The sequence below is a fragment of the Equus caballus genome, chromosome 2 (genome assembly GCF_041296265.1).
Source record: "Equus caballus isolate H_3958 breed thoroughbred chromosome 2, TB-T2T, whole genome shotgun sequence".
NCBI classification, from domain to species: Eukaryota; Metazoa; Chordata; class Mammalia; order Perissodactyla; family Equidae; genus Equus; species Equus caballus.
In genome coordinates, this window is record NC_091685.1 from 28,061,655 (window position 1) to 28,078,862 (window position 17,208).

Genomic DNA, 17,208 nt, shown 5'->3' on the forward strand with positions numbered 1-17,208 from the left:
CTTCCTCAAGCCTATAAATTCCTGTATTAGACTGCTACTCCTGGCCTCAGCTTCTTCAGTTATAAAGTGATGGGGCTAGTAGAGATGAGTGGTTCACAAATGTTAGAGATGTCATGGACCAGAAAAAAAAGTAATAGAGGAGTATCAACTTTTATTTTGCCAACTAAGGAGATTTAAAAATGAACACTGCCATCTAACATCACCATATTTTCATTTTTATAATCTTGAAATATCCTTTTTAAAAAGTTGGAAGGTCAGGGGCCGGGCCCTATGGCTGAGTGCTTACGTTTGCACACTCTACTTCAGTGGCCTGGGGTTTCGCTGGTTCGGATCCTGGGCGCGGACATGGCACCGCTCATCAGGCCACGCTGAGGCGGTGTCCCACATAGCACAACCAGAGGCACTCACAACTAGAATATACAACTATGTACTGGGGGGCTTTGGGGAGAAGAAAAAAAAAAAGATTGGCAACAGTTGTTAGCTCAGGTGCCAGTCATAAAAAGTTGGAAGGTCATTAGCTCAGACTCAAAGATGGTACTTTAAAAAGCCCACTACATCATTTTTCTCATTTCTCCATGGACTGGTAAAAACTTGGTCCTTAGTCACACTCCAACATTAAAAATTCTCTTATTTCAAGTTTATTCTTTAAAAATTAAGTGCTAAGACTGTCAAACAAGTTTCACTTTGGATAAGTATTAAAATGAACTACTCAGTTGGCCTAAAAGTAGAATTGGGGGTTAGGAATCAAAACCTTTCAAACTAATTACTGGTTAATTGGAAATTCTAAAGTAGTTGTATTTCATAGTGCTAGAAAGCAATACTGAAAAATCCTTTGAAACCCAGGGATACTAAACATGCTTAGAAAAGCAGGAAGGAAGCAGGTGATTCCTAGGAATCCTAGTCCTAGGAAACAGGATAGAATGAAATATGAGTTGGGTTCTAGTCTGCATTTAGTGACCAAAAGCAAAAGCTTCATCCTCATGAATGAGGACAACCTCTGAATAGGAGGGAAAAAAACTGAATAGGGGAGGCTCAGGGTGTTTACTTTGTACTGATTGAATGCTAATTGCATTTTGATATTTTTGCCCAATGGTACAAAGCAGTGTATCACCACCCCTTAGCAAAACAAACGAAAAACTGCCCTGGGAGCATCAGATCAGCAGGTAGCAAGTTCTTGTTCTGAAACATTCCCAGATGATGTGGCCAGTGTGATATTATTTCTACTTTACCCTATGCAGTACTACAGTTTTAATTCACTTGAAGAGAGAATGCTAGATCTGCCCAGTACTTCTAGAACATTCCATCAAGGAAAGAGAAAAGGGGAAGAGAAAAGGAAAGGAATAGACAGGCAAATATAGAATTTGTATGTTCAGACCAAACCCCTGTGTTCCTTATATTCAGAGAATTTTATCATAGAAGAGAGCTATTGAGAAAACTTGGGGCTTATGGGTTAAATGACTTGTGCAAATACCTGCAGCAAGTTAATGGCAGAGCTAAGATTCTCCAGGCCGTCTGTACCCCAGTCTAGTTTTTGACCTCCAAACCAATGGCTCTCAAACACGGTTACACACAAGAATTATCTGGAGCTCTTCAAAGTCCCTATGCCCGGCTATACTCCAAACTAACTAAATTAGAATTTTGGGGCCGGCCCGGTGGCACAGCAGTTAAGTGCACATGTTCCGCTTCAGTGGCCCAGGGTTCAACAGTTCCGATCTCGGGTGCGGACATGGCACTACTTGGCACGCCATGCAGTAGCAGGCGTCCCACATATAACGTGGAGGAAGATGGGCACAGATGTTAGCTTAGGGCCCGCCTTCCTCAGCAAAAAGAGGAGGATTGGCAGCAGATGTTAGCTCAGGGCTAATCTTCCAAAAAAGAAAAAGAATTTTGTGGCAGGGGCACCTAGGTAGGTATCGGTATTTTTTTAGTTTCTAATGTGAAGCCATGGTTAAGAACCACTGTCCCAGACCATGGTGCCCCCAAAGATGAACAGAGTACACATAAGGAGGATTCTGTGAACAGGTTTATTAGGACCATCTAGCAGAACCTCTTGGCAACTACCACAAATTCCAAGCCATTCAAATTCCAGGCCAAGGCCATATTTGCTACCCATGACCACTATTACCACCACCATTAGATTACAGAGTATGTCTTACAGAACAGAACTATGGTGGCTTCAAGTTACCCAAACTGAAATCGTTTTTCACAACCAAGACTTTTTTCTTGCCTGGAATGGTACAAATGATGTATCCAAGTCCAGCTGTGGACTTGGAGCTGAAGGGGCAGTGATCATAGAACCAAGGAATTAGCTCTGAAGCTGCTGCATGGGCTACTGTGACAGCCCAATAGCTCCATCTTGGTTTTCAAGGAAAGGACCACAGTAGTGCCTATTCTACCACCAAATCAAGTCACCTGATCGCCAGTCTTCTTGCAGGTCTCAATTTTTCTCCGGATAGCGCATTACCTAATATCTATCACATTAGCATGTTAACTCATAAAACCTTACTACAAAAGCTTTTAAAATGTTTATTTGTATTAAGTGGGTGGAATGGTAAAGAATGTAAAGAAACTTATGCGTTTGGGCCCTTGTTTCCCTGTTGTTCACATTAGTTGAGTAAAAGATTAAGTAACATCAAAGGGAGTGGAAGAAATGAATATAAATATATCCAGGGTAGCCAAATCCTCTAATTCACTAAAGGATGAACTGAAATTGTTGGCCTAATTCACATTTATGTGAGAGCCTAAAGAAATTATTCTCTTTAACTGCTCTAGACCTGTGAAAAAGGGAAGTGGACAACATTTATATTACAAGACAGCAATCTTTTATTGAAACATTTTTTGTCTAAAACTATGCACGGAGAGATTAATCTCTTGTTCATAAATTAGGATAAATCTAACATCACTATTCCAAACTAGTATTATGTACAAAAATGAACCTTTTCTTTGCTTTATCAGCAGGTTCACAGGACTAAATTTTAAACCAACTTCAGACTAGCTTTTAAAAGCAACCCTTGTAGGACAGGGGGCAGCCTTTTGACAGTAAGTAACATTGATCATTCACCAGGAATGTAGAAACACAACTGAACAACAATAACAAAAAGATTAAATCATTCCAAACAATTCCTATTTGCTTGCCAAAAGCATGCTTTGTCTAATTCTCCCTTTCTATACAGACAGGTGGGAGACGGACCTCATAGAGAATAGTAGTGTTAATTAAATTAAACTTTTCAAAAGTGAGTAAGATGTTTTAGTGTGTATATGGGTGAAGTGCTGTGGATGACACTAGCAGATAATAAAGTAAACTTTAAACCCAGATTAATATGTACCCCAACGACTGGCCAGCTCCAATAAATACTTCTCATTTAATCGGATCACGTGTGCAATTTTTTACTTTCCAGTTAAATACACTGCCAAAATCTTTCAAAGCAGATAAAGAATAGGTTTCTTAAAAATTCAAATTAAAATGTTAAAGAATAAAAATTGCTGGCTTATTATACAGTCTGACAGACTCCAATATGCTGGGTGCCAGAAAGTAATTCTATCTCAGTTGCTAGTAAAAAGATAAATCTTGTACACATAAAAAGACAATATTACAAGACTGTAGTGTCACCTGTCAAAACAAGAATATCTAGAATGGAATTTTCAGTAGATACTTGGGATGAAGGCTAATTAGAATGCAAGAGAAAGCAAATCCATATAAATTAATTCCTAATTTGAGAAATCAATAAAATGTACACATAAACTGATAAATACTGTCTCCATAGGTCACTAATTCCAAGGACTAGTTAGTAGTTAGTTTCTAACTAAATTATTACAGGACGTTCTGGTGTATGCTCTCTTCTTGTGATCAGTTTGTTCTGGCAAGACTCCAACAAGCTCTTGCCCTCGAAAACAGCTCCGCGGGAGAAGGCTCTGAGGCAAGCACTTCATTTATTAACTAGGCACAAAGTAAGTACCAAGATTACAATAATCACTGACAGGACAAGCACCAGGATACAGATCTTCTTGCGAGACTTTTTCTGAGGAGAGAAATATGTAAAGAAGACACTCATGAAACAAGTAAAATTTTTTATATCTAAGACTCAAAGAGTGCTTCGTAAATCTGCCTCCTGGTAATTCAGAATTAACTCTATCCACGCATGAATATGCAGACACTTTCCCAAAATCTCAAAAGTTACCAGCACTAGGCAGTAGTGCGAGTTCTAATGCCAGGCTCCCAAATACAATTTTGCAAAGGAACTGTTTATACCTATACTACTAGCCATTATTTGCAATAAGTTATTTGTGCATGTGTATTTTAAAGAAGTTTTATAACTATTATAAAATTTAATGTTCACTGTAAAAAATACAGACAAGCAGAAAGAAGAGAAAATAATCACCCACGGATAAAACTGTTGACATTTTGATTGTATTTCCTTCTCATCTTTTGTCTATGCATATTGTCATTTGACATAATTGGGATCATACTGTATCAGTTTGATGTTTTTCTGACTTAACATTTTAGCATAAAAATTTTATTATAAACTCTTCATAAACATCTCTTTTAATTCCCACATAATATGTCATTGAGTGGATATATGTAATTTCCTTAATTGTTCCTTTACTGTTAGATACTAAAGTCATCACTGGGTTTTTAAAAGGAAATACTATTATTAAATACAAGTTTCTTTAAGAACATTCCCATGTAAACCACAGATACCCTAGGAACATGGAAAATGACTGAAATGCTAGGTATTTCTAAAAAGCCATGCAACACCAAATTGAGGAGAAATGAGATGGACCTCATTCTCAATATCTGTACACTGAGATAAAGACCCAGATAAGTCATAAAACCAGAGTTTCAACTAACATGTAGAAGAATATCACTTTATAGAAAGTAGAATGATTAACCCCTATTTATTCATAGATAAATAACCCCAAAATGATAAACCCCTATTTATTCATAAATAAATAGCAGATGGAGTTGATTCTATGTCCATTCTCTGTGACAACAGTCAACAAAGTATCTGCAAAGTCCTCCTTTGTACCTACTACTATCCTAATTGAAACAAATTTTAGCTGTTCAGGATATAAAATTAGCCTTATACCAGATTTAGCTAACATGTAGCTTATGGGGTTAGCTTTGTAGCTAAGAAGCTTTTAGGAAAGTTTATTCAAGGTTTGATGCCTTTCCTCTCTGCAAAGGAAAATGCTAAAAATGGAATTGGGACTGCAGTTATGACTACTTGCCTCCAGCTTAAGCCTAAGCAAAAGCCTGCAGCTGTTCTCAATGTGTCAGTGTACTCTGATGGCCCATAAAGTCTGCAGCACAGAGTGGCTTTTTTTGGTACCTGCTTTTACCTGATAGTAAGCAGCTTGCTGTAACTGATCAGTGGCTCTTTCTACATGTACCTCTGAGCTTTCCACATTGGCTTCTATGCTATCTGCAAAAAAGAAGGACAGTGGATGTTTTACCACACTCACATGTTTCAAGACAGCAAACTGACTTCTGATGTTAGGGGTCCTGGTTTCTCCACCACCATTCCAACTATCCAGCCATGAAATCAAAAGTTACTAATTCCCTGAGAGAACAGCCCTATTCTTTGGAAATAAATACTGAAGTATTTGGGGGTAAAGGGTTATGAAATACACAACTCATCCACAACTGGTTCAGAAAAAGTTATGTATATACATATAGAGAGAGAAGGAGTGAGAGTAAATAAAAAGCAAATGGGCTAGAATGTTAACAAGAGATAAATCTGGGTAAAGGTTACAAAGAAGTTCCTTGTAGTATTTTTATTTTTGTAATTGTTTATAAACTTGAAATTATTTCCAAATAAAAAGCTTAAAAAAAAGAGTTACTAATCCTATAACTGTGCAAGTTTCTGGAGAGAAAAACTGGGAAGCTGACAGCTATTTCCCTAAACAGCCAAAGATTTACCAAGAGGCTATGGCAAGTGAATGGAGCTGAGCATTCATGGAGGCCTCACTTTAACTTTTACATTTGACAACTTAAGAAAACTGCTAAGAAAATGAATTTAATAATTTTTAAATGGCATTCCTAAATTCCTAAGACACATCTTACTGACTTTTTTGCACACAAACACTATCAACTCACCTGTATGTTAAAGGTATCAATAATACATACCAATCAGATCACCCTGGTCATGGATCATCATGGCCAAATCTTTAAATATCTGATTGACATCCAAAATGTCAGCCTAAGGAACACAAAAAACAATTAACTAACATTAAGCAACATGTTAGAAGATTCATTTCCTCTACTTACCTAAAGTTTTGGCTATTAACATATGTGTTTTTAAGGCTTAGATATCATGCTTCCTCCATGAACGTAAAATGAAAATAAAGATAATCATTAACATTTACTAAATGCCAGCCCTGGTGGTATAGGGGTTAAGATTCTATGCTCTCATTGCCAAGATCCAGGTTCCTCTCCTGATCAGAGAACCACATCACTCGTCTGTTGGTTGTCTTACTGTGGCAGCCATGTGTTGCTGTGATGCTGAAAACTATGCCACTGGTATTTCAAATACCAGCAGGGTCACCCATGGTCAACAGGTTTCAGCGTAGCTTACAGACTAAGACAGATTAGGAAGAAGGACCCGGACACCCACTTCCAAATAAATTCACCACGAAGCAGGAGTGCATTGCCTGACATAGCAACAGGAGGTGAGAGGATGGTGCAAAAAGACCAGGCAGGGTTCTACTCTGCTGTACACAGGGTCACCAGGGGTTGGAATCAACTCAATGGCACTAACAACAAAAGTGCCTACTATATGCCAAGTACTATACCAGGTAGGTAATTAAAAGCACAGACTCTTGGAGCCTGTCAGCTATAGAGAGCCCATAGTCTTGCTGTGTGACCTTAATCTTCCACAGTCTTGTTATGCAACCTGAAGTTAAGAACTTCTCTGGACTCTCCCCTCTAAAATGTGGATAATGACAGTACCCATCTCATAGGGTTTCAGAAGTAGTAAATAAATTAATATATTTAAAATTCTTAGAACTGTGCAATAAGCACTTCATAAGTGTTAGCTATTATTAACTATTACTTAACTTAATTGGTCCTCATGACAACTCAATGAGACATATTATCCCCATTCTACAGAAAAAAAAATTGGGGCTCAGAGAGGTTTAATGACTGTCTTTTCCAAGGTCTCACAGCTAACAAGTGGCAGAACTGTGAATTAAAAATTCATGATGTTTTCATTATGTTACCACGCCTCAATGATACTTAAAATTAATCATTCAGTTACTCTATGAAGTAAGTTATCTTTGAGGATAAGGAGGCACAGAGAGGTTATGTAACTTATCTAGTCACATAGCACCTCAGTGAGGAAACTGAGCATGGCAGCCAGGATTATATCTCTAAAGCCCATGCTCTTTCAATTGCAATACACTGCCTCTCAGAATGCTACGATAAAAAACGATGCCTTGCCAGCAATGACTTCCTACTCAGAACTTGGCAAGAACAGTTCTTGCCAGCATCTCAATTACTTGCTAAGAGTCTACCGTAGTTGGAACAGTCTGCTAGTTGCTGGGGACTTGACTTGGCAAGCCCCTAAGGATGGGGTCTGGTGGCCAGGGAAAGCAACCTTGTGATTAGAGGAGGGGAGGGAGGCTGGAGGTTGAACCAATCACCAATGGCCAATGATTTAATCAATCATGCCCTCGCAATGAAGCCTCCATAAAAATCCTAAACGATGGGGTTCAGAGAGCTTCTGCGCTGGTGAAGGTGCTGAGAGAATGGTGCGCCTGGAGATGGCATGGAAGCTCTGCCCCCTTCCCACACACCTTGCCTTATGCATCTCTTCCCTCTGGCTGTTCCCGAGTTGTATCCTTTTATAGTAAACCGGTACTCATGGAAGTAAATTGTTTTCCTGAGGTCTGTGAGCTGCTCTAGCAAATTAATCAAACCCAAGGAGGAGGTCATGGGAACCTCCAATTTATGGCCTGTCAGTCAGAAGCACAGGGGACAACCTGGACTTGCAACTGGCGTCTGAGGTGGTGGGGAGGAGCTCAGTCTTATGGGACCGAACCCTTAACCTGTGGGATCTGATGCTAACTCCAGGTAATGTCAGAATCTAGTTAAATTGAAGGACATCCAGCTGGTGTTGCAGAATTGCTTGATGTGGAAAAACCCACACATTGTTGGCCCGAAGTACCAGATGTGTAGTGTGAGAGTAGAGGAGACACACAGGAGTTTGTTTTTTTCCCCATTAGAATTGTATGTTAGATGTAAGAAATGACTGGATATGAAAATTGAGCCCCGGCTAAAGAATTTGAACTTAATTCTGTTAAATGGGAAGTGCCCATTACATTCCTAAGACCCACTATGCTACACTCCTTTCCTTAACTCCACGTCTCACTCTACTCTCTGCTATAACAGCATTTCTAATTTAGAGAACCAAGTCCATGATTACTAGCAGGAGGTGAGTAAGAGAAAAGATATGACATCTTTGCAGGCAATAAAATAATCAAACTTGAGGAGGAACTGTCCCATCTAAAAACAGACGCTGATGGGCTCTAGGGCAGTGGGTCACAACCCTGACTGCACATGATAATCACCTAGGAAGTTTGTAAAAAACTTCTCCATGCCCAGGGCCTCTTGTAGATATTTTTACACCATTTTTAACCTACAAAAAAATAGGCATTTCATACAGTCCAAACTAATAATTAGTGGGTGGGGAAGGAGAGCTGCGGTATTTAAAAAAAAATCTCCAAGTGATTCTAATGTGCAGCCAGGATTCAAAACCACTGCCACAGATGAAGGTCAAGGAAGAGCTCCAAGTTTCTCCTCTCCACAGCCGCCTCCTCCCCACTGTCCCCCAGGGATGGCAATGAAGCCTCCATAAAAATTCTTCTGCCTCCATGGAGGAGAAAACTACTCAGATTTAAGGATATTTTATGGGTCATTGTGTCACCGACTAATTACCCCAAGAAACTCAAGGGTGGGGTTGGATATTTTAACTGTTTTTCCAAATTGCTCTTTTTCCTTTTGTTATGTGAAGGAGATGCAATCACCAACCACCCTGAACCAGACCAAGCCTCACCAGGAGAGCTACACCTGTGACCTTTGCCTCATTTTTAATGCTAAGATCTCCCCAGGAGGAGCTTAGGCCTTATTACCATAACCTGCAGTGTATGTGGAAGCATGTTTTCCAACTGAGCCTGCTCAAGCGAATACCCACCTCTCCCTTTTGAATATTCATTCCCCATCGGAAATAAACGTTCCTGCTTCCCTTTGTTCCGGGACGCACGACTTTGGAAATGATTCCTCATGGTCTCCTATTTGCTGCAAATATACTTTGTGAGACAACTACTTCTGGTGTAGAGTCTGGTTTAAATTGCCAGGAGGGAACCCACTTTGGTTCAGTAACAACTGTGCAAAGTTAAAGTTGGAAATTCAGGTCAAGAAAGACCTCTCCCACAACCCCCACCTCAAAAACTATTCCTATTTCTCTGACTCACTGAAGTGCTATCCACAACTTGGGACTGGACATTGGGATGCACGAAAATGGAGCAAACCTTCTGGCCTGCCTTTATTCTGAGCTATTCAGACTAAACAAAGGGGCTCTCCACAGACCCCTCCTAACCTAGAGGTGGCAGTGAAGTCTGGGGGCAAAGGCTTAATGAGCAATAAAATATTTGTTTGCCTTGCTCTGTTCTCCATGCATATTCTCATGGAGACTCGTATCACCATAAGATGCGGTGATTGAGGAAAGGATTTGGCTATTCTTGGGCACCATGGCCAATCCCATCACAAGAGTAGTTCAAATTCACCATTGAGACCTAACATGCAAATCACACAACTCATTTCCTACTTTTTCATAACCACCAAGAGAAAATCCAGGTGGATTAGAGAGTGCAGATATATTGAGTCAAACAAAAGCCACGGGCTGGCTCTCACCTCCAGCTGCCGAATCGCTGTTTCCCTCTCTTTAATAAGTTCCAGATCCTGCTCAGTGATGGCCACCTCATCCTCCTGGCTCTGCATCTGGTTCCACTCCTCATGGCTGCAGGGAGACAAGCACACTAGCTGATTCCTCTTCTCTAAAGTGTGTCTGAGCCATATCTACAACACCCCTACTGCAGCAGAGCCTCTGCAGAGACCTTCCCAGGGCTCCAGCCCCTTGGATAGCAATACCAAGTTCCCGAGGGCCACTTTCCTTCATATCCAGAGGCAAAAAGCTGATAACACCAAGAAAACAAAGGCTCGCCTTTCTTGGGCAAAACTGAGATGAAGGAGAATTATGAGGGACAGGACTCCTTGCTGTTTCCATGGAGGGGTACACTCTGCAATCTTGCTATGGCTTGCTAGATGAGAAAAGCAGGCAGAGATTTGAAGTTAATGAAGTATACTGGCCCATTCTCTTCCAGGGCACTCTCCAAGTGCAAGCTGTGTTGGTGTCTTGGGTACTAAATAGGTGGAGGAGAGCAGGCTAAGTGACCTGTCAGTGCTGCGCCAAGTAGTCCAACAGAATCACATGTCCTGGTTTTCAGGAATCTTCTTGAGGTTATCCTTTGGGTTTAATGCCTCTTAACAGATAACTAAAGTAAAAAGCTAATGAAGTGTTGTAACTCTCCTTTTCAGGTACCATATTTAGAAGAAACGCATACAACATACTGTACTAGACATGAAGCACTTTGAAAATCCAGTATTCAGCATTTTTCCAACAGTATGCATAAATCACACATCATCTCCACAATATTTAAAGAATTTCCTCCATGTGCTGGAGATACAAAACTACGTAAGACAGCACCTCAGGCCTCTGAGGTGCTCACAGTATAGCGGGGGAAACATACATATCTATGATTAAACATTTTAAGTTTTGAACTAATACCACAAATATATTTCTATGGAATTAGTTAATTCAGTTTGGAGAAGTTAAGAAAGGAGACATCTTTCAGACACAAATTGTCTGCTTTTTCTGTTAATACTCCTAGAAGGATGGGTTGCCTCCATTTTAGAGATGAGAAGCAAGAGACCCAAGAACTCTGAAGAACTTAAAGCTGAATTAGACATAAAATGATTTAGACCTCCTAATCTGAAGATTTGTGGGTTCGTACTTATTCCTAGTGAACCTGGCCTTCTCCCCAACACACAGACATTAGGGGTTTCTTGGAATTTTTTATTTACTTTGAAATTATTCCTTCTATAATTCAAAGATCTTGGAAAAGTCCACAGTTTTGACTTTTTTATTTGGTGGATTGTAAGTTACCCACTCCAGGTCTTCCTTTATTTTTCCTCCTTTTGCTCATTGATTGTTTAAATTAAAAGTAAGTATAAACTATAGAATCCTATCTCAACTATCCAGCAGGCTATATGAATAATTTCTTTACCTGTCAAATGAGACGAGCTGCTCCTCTCTTTGCCTCTCCTCGGCCTAGAAAGCAGATGGCATTATTGCTGCTGTTATCCAGAAACATGTCACAGACAGACACACAAAACAATGGCTTCCTTTAGCTACAATATAAAGAAGCAACATCCCTTGGCTCCAACAGGATCTGTTAAGACGCCACAGGGCTCTGGCCATCTGTCTCGACTAGGAAATGGGTGTGAAGTAGTTGAAAGCGAGTCGGCATTCCAGTTTGGGCTCAGAACAGAAACCATACTGAACAGGATGGAGAGAACATGGGCAGGAGAGAGGAATAAAAAATAATAATAATGATAACCTATTTTAAAATTTGGAGGGAGGTGGATTAAGGGAAAGAGTTGAAAACTTGCAAGGAAACATTTTTAAAACATGCAAAGAGTTTTAAAAATGTACATTTATAGTACATTAGGTAGAAAAGTGGCAAACTCACTGCAAAAATCAGTCTAAGGCATTTTTAGTTTTGTGATTTAAAAACTAAGAAAAAACGTTAAAAGCGTAATCTATTATTTTTTTCCCTTCTTCTTCTCCTCAAAGCCTCCCAGTACATAGCTGTCTATTCTAGTTGTAGGTCCTTCTAGTTGTGGCATGTGGGATGCTGCCTCAGCATGGCCTGATGAGTGGCGCCATGTCCGTGCCCAGGATCCGAACTGGCGAAACCCTGGGCCAGTGAAGCACAGCATGCGAACCTAACCACTCAGCCACAGGGCCAGCCCCCTATTATCATTTTTAAAAAGCTTTCCCTTTTTATAATAGCAATGATTAAAAGTAAAAGCAAAATGAAGAACATTTCAAAATTCTACCCATCCAGAGGAACACTGTTTTTTTTTTTTAATTTTTACTTTTTCCCCAGATCAAGAAACAAAACACTGCTAGCGTTCGAAAGCCTATCTCAGTGCCCTTCTCCAATTACAACCCCCTCTCTCTCGTTTAAATTAAACATTATTCTGACTTTATGTTAATCATTTTCTTGCATTTCTAAAATAGTGGTATGCATCCCTTTTTTTTTTTCTTGGTTATGAAGATTGGCCTGAGCTAACATCTGTCGCCAATCTTTCTCTTCTTGCTTGAGGAAGATTGCTGCTGAGTTAACATCTGTGTCAATCCTCCATTTTTTTTTTAAAGATTGGCACCTGAGCTAAAATCTGTTGCCAATCTTCTTTTGTTTCCCCTTCTCCCCAAAGACTCCCAGTACATAGTTGTATATTCTAGTTGTGGGTCCTTCTAGTTCTGCTATGTGGGATGCTGCCTCAGCATGGCTTGATGAGCGATGCTATGTCCACACCCAGGAGCCAAACCCACACCACCAAAGCACAGCGTGCAAACTTAACTGCTTGGCCATGGTGCCAGCCCCAATACTCTGCTATTTTGTCTATGGGACGCTGCCACAGCATGGCTTAATGAACAATGTGTAGGTCCATGCCTGGGATCCAAATTTGCGAACCAGGGAATGCCGAAGTGGAGTACGTGAACCCAACCACTGCCACCAGGTCGACCCCTGTATCCTTATTTAATATCATTTTACCTGATTTTGAACTTTAAATGAATGGAATTATGCTGTGTGTATTCTTTCATGCTTTGATTGTATCACGCCAGATTATGCTAGATCCATGCCTGAGGCTGAGTGTAACCGTGGTTGGTTCATTTTCTTTGCTATATATCATAGTGTGTGAATATACCACAATGTATTTATTCTTCTACTTTTGGTGGACATTTGGATCTTTCCAATTTTTGACTACTGCAAACAATGCTTCTATGAACATTCTTGTACATATATACTGGTACAAACAGCCAGTTTTCTCTAGGGTAGAACTGCTGGGTCATAAAGTATGCATGTGTTCTGAACATACAGCCAAAATGTTTTCCAGCGGTTGTTCCAATTCACACTACCACCAGCCAGGTAGGAAAGTTCCTATTGCATTATATCCACAACAACCACCCTCGGTGTTCACAGAATTGTAAATTTTTGCCTGTCTTTTGGACATGAAATAGTATCTCATTGTGGTTTTAATCTTCAATTCCATGACTTTTTAAAAAGTCAATACCCTTCCATTTGTTTGACTCATTCAAAATAATACTAAGATTTTATTTGCCTTTTTCACTGTGTTGACATTTGCACTCATGGAACAAAAATAAAGGTAGATAAAACTGCTGGCACTTTAACATGAATCAAGGCAGTGGCACCGAACTGTAGGAAGATTATTGTATTCTTCATTATCACACACGGGGGGGAAAGACAGTTTGTCCTTAATGAAGCCATTAAAATGATTAATTAATTAAATCCCAACACCTCAATACATGTCTTTTTAATACTCTGTATGACGAAATGGGAAGTATACATAAAGCATTTCTGCTGCATACAGAAATACAATGTTTGGGGCCGGCCCTGTGGCCGAGTGGTTACGTTCATGTGCTCTGCTGCAGCGGCCCAGGGTTTCGCTGGTTCGGATCCTGGGTGCAGACATGGCACCATTCATCAGGCCATGTTGAGGCGGCGTCCCACATGCCACAACTAGAAGGGCCCACAACTAAATATACAACTATGTACTGGGGGGATTTGGGGAGAAAAAGCAAAAAAAAAAAAAAAAATTGGCAACAGTTGTTAGCTCAGGTGCCAATCTTTGAAAAAGAAAAAAAAAAAGAAAGAAAGAGGCCAGCCCCTCAATTTCAATTTTTAACACAATATATATCAATAGATATCATTCATACAAACGAAAGTTCTTTGGAGTCCTTAATAATTTTTAAGTGTAATGGGGTCCTGAGATCAAAAAGTTTGAGAAACAGGGCTGGCCCTGTGGCCGAGTGGTTAAGTTCGTGCGCTCCGCTGTAGGCAGCCCAGTGTTTCGTTGGTTTGAATCCTGGGCGCGGACATGGCACTGCTCATCAAACCACGCTGAGGCAGCGTCCCACATGCCACAACTAGAAGAACCCACAACGAAGAATACACAACTATGTACTGGGGGGCTTTGGGGAGAAAAAGGAAAAAAAATAAAATCTTTAAAAAAAATTAAAAAAAAGTTTGAGAAACTATTGTTTTATTGGGTTGTGTCTTTTTTATATTGATTCATGGGAATTCTGTATATATTCTGGATACTAGTCCTTTGTCAGTTATACATAGAGCAATATCTTCTCCCTGTTCGTGGTTTGTCTTTTCACATATTTACTACTTTCTTTGCTCTTTATTCCTTTCTGCTTTTCACTTACCATCTGGCATCGCCTTCCTTCTGCCTGAAGTATATTCTCTAGAATATTCTTAAGTAAGGTGTGCTGATAGCAAACTCTCTTCTGGCTGAAAATGTCTTCAATTAGTCCTCATTCCAGATATCTATTTTCACTGGGTTTAGAATCCTAGGTAGACAGTTACTGTCCTTCATAACTTTAAGGTAACACTCTGCTGCCTTTCACTGTTGCTGTTGAGAAGTCAACTGTCAATCTTACTATTGCAGCTTTGAAGGTATTCTATTGTTTCCCTGGCTATTTTTATGATTTTCTCTGTCTTTGGTGTTCTGAAGTTTCTCTCTGATGTATTAGTTGTGAATTTTTAAATTTATCCTTCTTGGGATTTGTTGGGCTTTTTGAAACTGTAGATTGATGTCTTTTGTCAGTTCTGAAACACTACCAGCCTAATGGTACAGGTACATCACCTCTTCAACTATCACCTCTGTTCTATGTCTGCTCTACTCTCATTCTGTAACTCCAATTAAAACCATGTTAGATCCTTTCACTTCATTCTCCATTTCTCATAATCTTTCTTCCCCAATAAACTTCTTAACCCTCTCCCCTACATGCTGGATAATATCTTCTAACCTATTTTCTAGTTAAACCATCCATCCATTAAGTTTTTAATTTCCGTATTATATTTTTCAATTCTAGAAAATCTTTTGACTCTCTTCCAAAGCTTTTTGTAGTTTCCTGCTTCCTGAAGATGTTTTCAAGATTTTCTTTTCTTTCTTGAAACACAATAATAATAATATAATAATAATAATAATTCTAATATGTGAAGTCTTTGTAGGTCTATTTCACCTCACTGCTGTTTCTACTAGCTCTTGTTCAGGGTTATTTGTTTATGTACTTGGTTATTTTTAACACTGTGCTGTTTATTACACTTCAAAAACTATTTGAGGGTATTCTTTCAGGACTAGGATAAAGGTGTCTAATCAGAGAGGATTTGTATTTGCTTCTGCCTGGCACCTAGGTACTCTACCAGCCCAAGACTACCTGAAGTTTGAGGCTTTTGGACCATTAAGGCAGTATGAATTCGGGCAGTAGATCTGCCTGAAGGTCACTCTGTGGTACAACGTGTTGTCTGGACTTCCCCTCCCGCCTGCCCTCCTCCACCACCGGCCCAGCTCAGTGCTAATGCAATTCTTTTGCAGTCCGCTGGAGGAAAGGAGGGCTTACCTTTGGCTCACTCATACCCTCAGGAGTCTTTTAGGGCCCAGTTTAACTTGAGGAGCACATTCTTTTAGATTCTCCACCTTGCTTGGACCTTGGGCTTTGACTTTTGTCCCCCCTCATACCATAAGGACATCAAAACTGAAGTCCAAGTTTGTCCTCAGCGAATGTACTCAGTGCAACAGCAGTGTTAGCGCTCTGCTTACCTCTATGGGCCCTCACATTCTCTTAGATTTTGACCTTAATATTTCATCGTTCTTTGATATTTTTGAGAAGTTGGGGGTTTTTTTTAATTAATTTTTTTTCCTTTTTCTCCCCGAAGTCCCCTAGTACATAGTTGTATGTATATATTTTTTTAGTTGTGGGTCCTTCTAGTTGTGGCATGTGGGATGCCACCTCAGCATGGCTTGATGAGCAGTGTCATGTCGGCGCCCAGGATCTGAACCAGTGAAACCCTGGGCTGCCGAAGCGGAGTGTGTGAACTTAACCACTCAGCCACGGGGCCAGCCCCAAGAAGTTGGGTTGTTCAAATCTAATATTTCTTAATTCTTTTCACTCCTAGAATTTGTTAATTCTGTTAATTCTTTTCAAATACTAAGTCTAGTATGTATTGTCCAAATAACACAGCCTGTTATATTCTAGGAAACAGATTAATTCTTTTTTCAAGTTTTTAATGTAAGACCAACATAACAATAAAAAAGAAAAAAGAAAATTACACATAATTCTACCTGTCACTTTTTTTAACCTTTGTGCATATTCTAGTCTTTGACCAAATGCACACACATTTTTTATATAGATTATACCAATCTGGCATTTTCACAGCAGCTAATGTCTATGTTTATTATTTGGGGGGGATAGTAAACAAAGGTTAATGGTGAAAGAGGGAAAAAACAACTTTAGGAAAGAACATCCTGAAATTTGCAAAAGTCTTCTTTCAGGAATAAACTTACAGAAAGACGAGATCCGGCTCTTGCTCTGGCAATACTCTCCTTTTCCTTTTCAGACACCCTTCTCTGCACAGCCTGGAAATTGTTTAAGGCTGCAGAGAAGTCATTCATGAGGCGTTCCTTCTGAAGTTTCTGCTGGCGCTAAGGAAATTAAACAAGAACTTGAAATTTCATATTAACCTAGATTCATTTAGTTTTAATTCGCATTAAAAGCAAAATTATACCCCCGAAAGATTTTCAACTAGGAAAATTACTATGAAATAGCCTCTCCCTTAAATTAATAAATTTGCTCTTTGCTAACTCAAATCCCTGTTATAAGCCAAGTCATAATTTTCCTTCATTCAGTCTGACAAACCTGGGCATTGGGTGTCATTTACCTTGCAGGGTAATCTCAGAGGGAACTGCAATTCAGAATTTTGGCTCCCTAGAAAATTGTAAAGCAGAATAAATATCTCTGGATTCAGACTAGATCCAAACAGAGATTTTGTGCT

At 39.7% G+C, this 17,208-nt stretch overlaps 1 protein-coding gene across 1 annotated transcript in view; it reads right to left on the reverse strand.

The window, feature by feature from the left end:
- Positions 1 to 2,010: 2,010 nt before the first annotated feature.
- Positions 2,011 to 17,208, reverse strand: part of STX12 (syntaxin 12) — a 33,774-nt gene continuing 18,576 nt past the window's right edge. Inside the window, exons 4-9 of the mRNA XM_001917670.6 lie at positions 16,721 to 16,858; positions 11,344 to 11,387; positions 9,911 to 10,016; positions 6,128 to 6,200; positions 5,341 to 5,423; positions 2,011 to 4,019 (exon numbers count right to left, since the gene is read on the reverse strand). Coding sequence (XP_001917705.2) covers positions 3,927 to 4,019; positions 5,341 to 5,423; positions 6,128 to 6,200; positions 9,911 to 10,016; positions 11,344 to 11,387; positions 16,721 to 16,858 — 537 coding nt within the window. The 3' untranslated portion in view covers positions 2,011 to 3,926. The remainder of the gene's footprint in view (positions 4,020 to 5,340; positions 5,424 to 6,127; positions 6,201 to 9,910; positions 10,017 to 11,343; positions 11,388 to 16,720; positions 16,859 to 17,208) is intronic.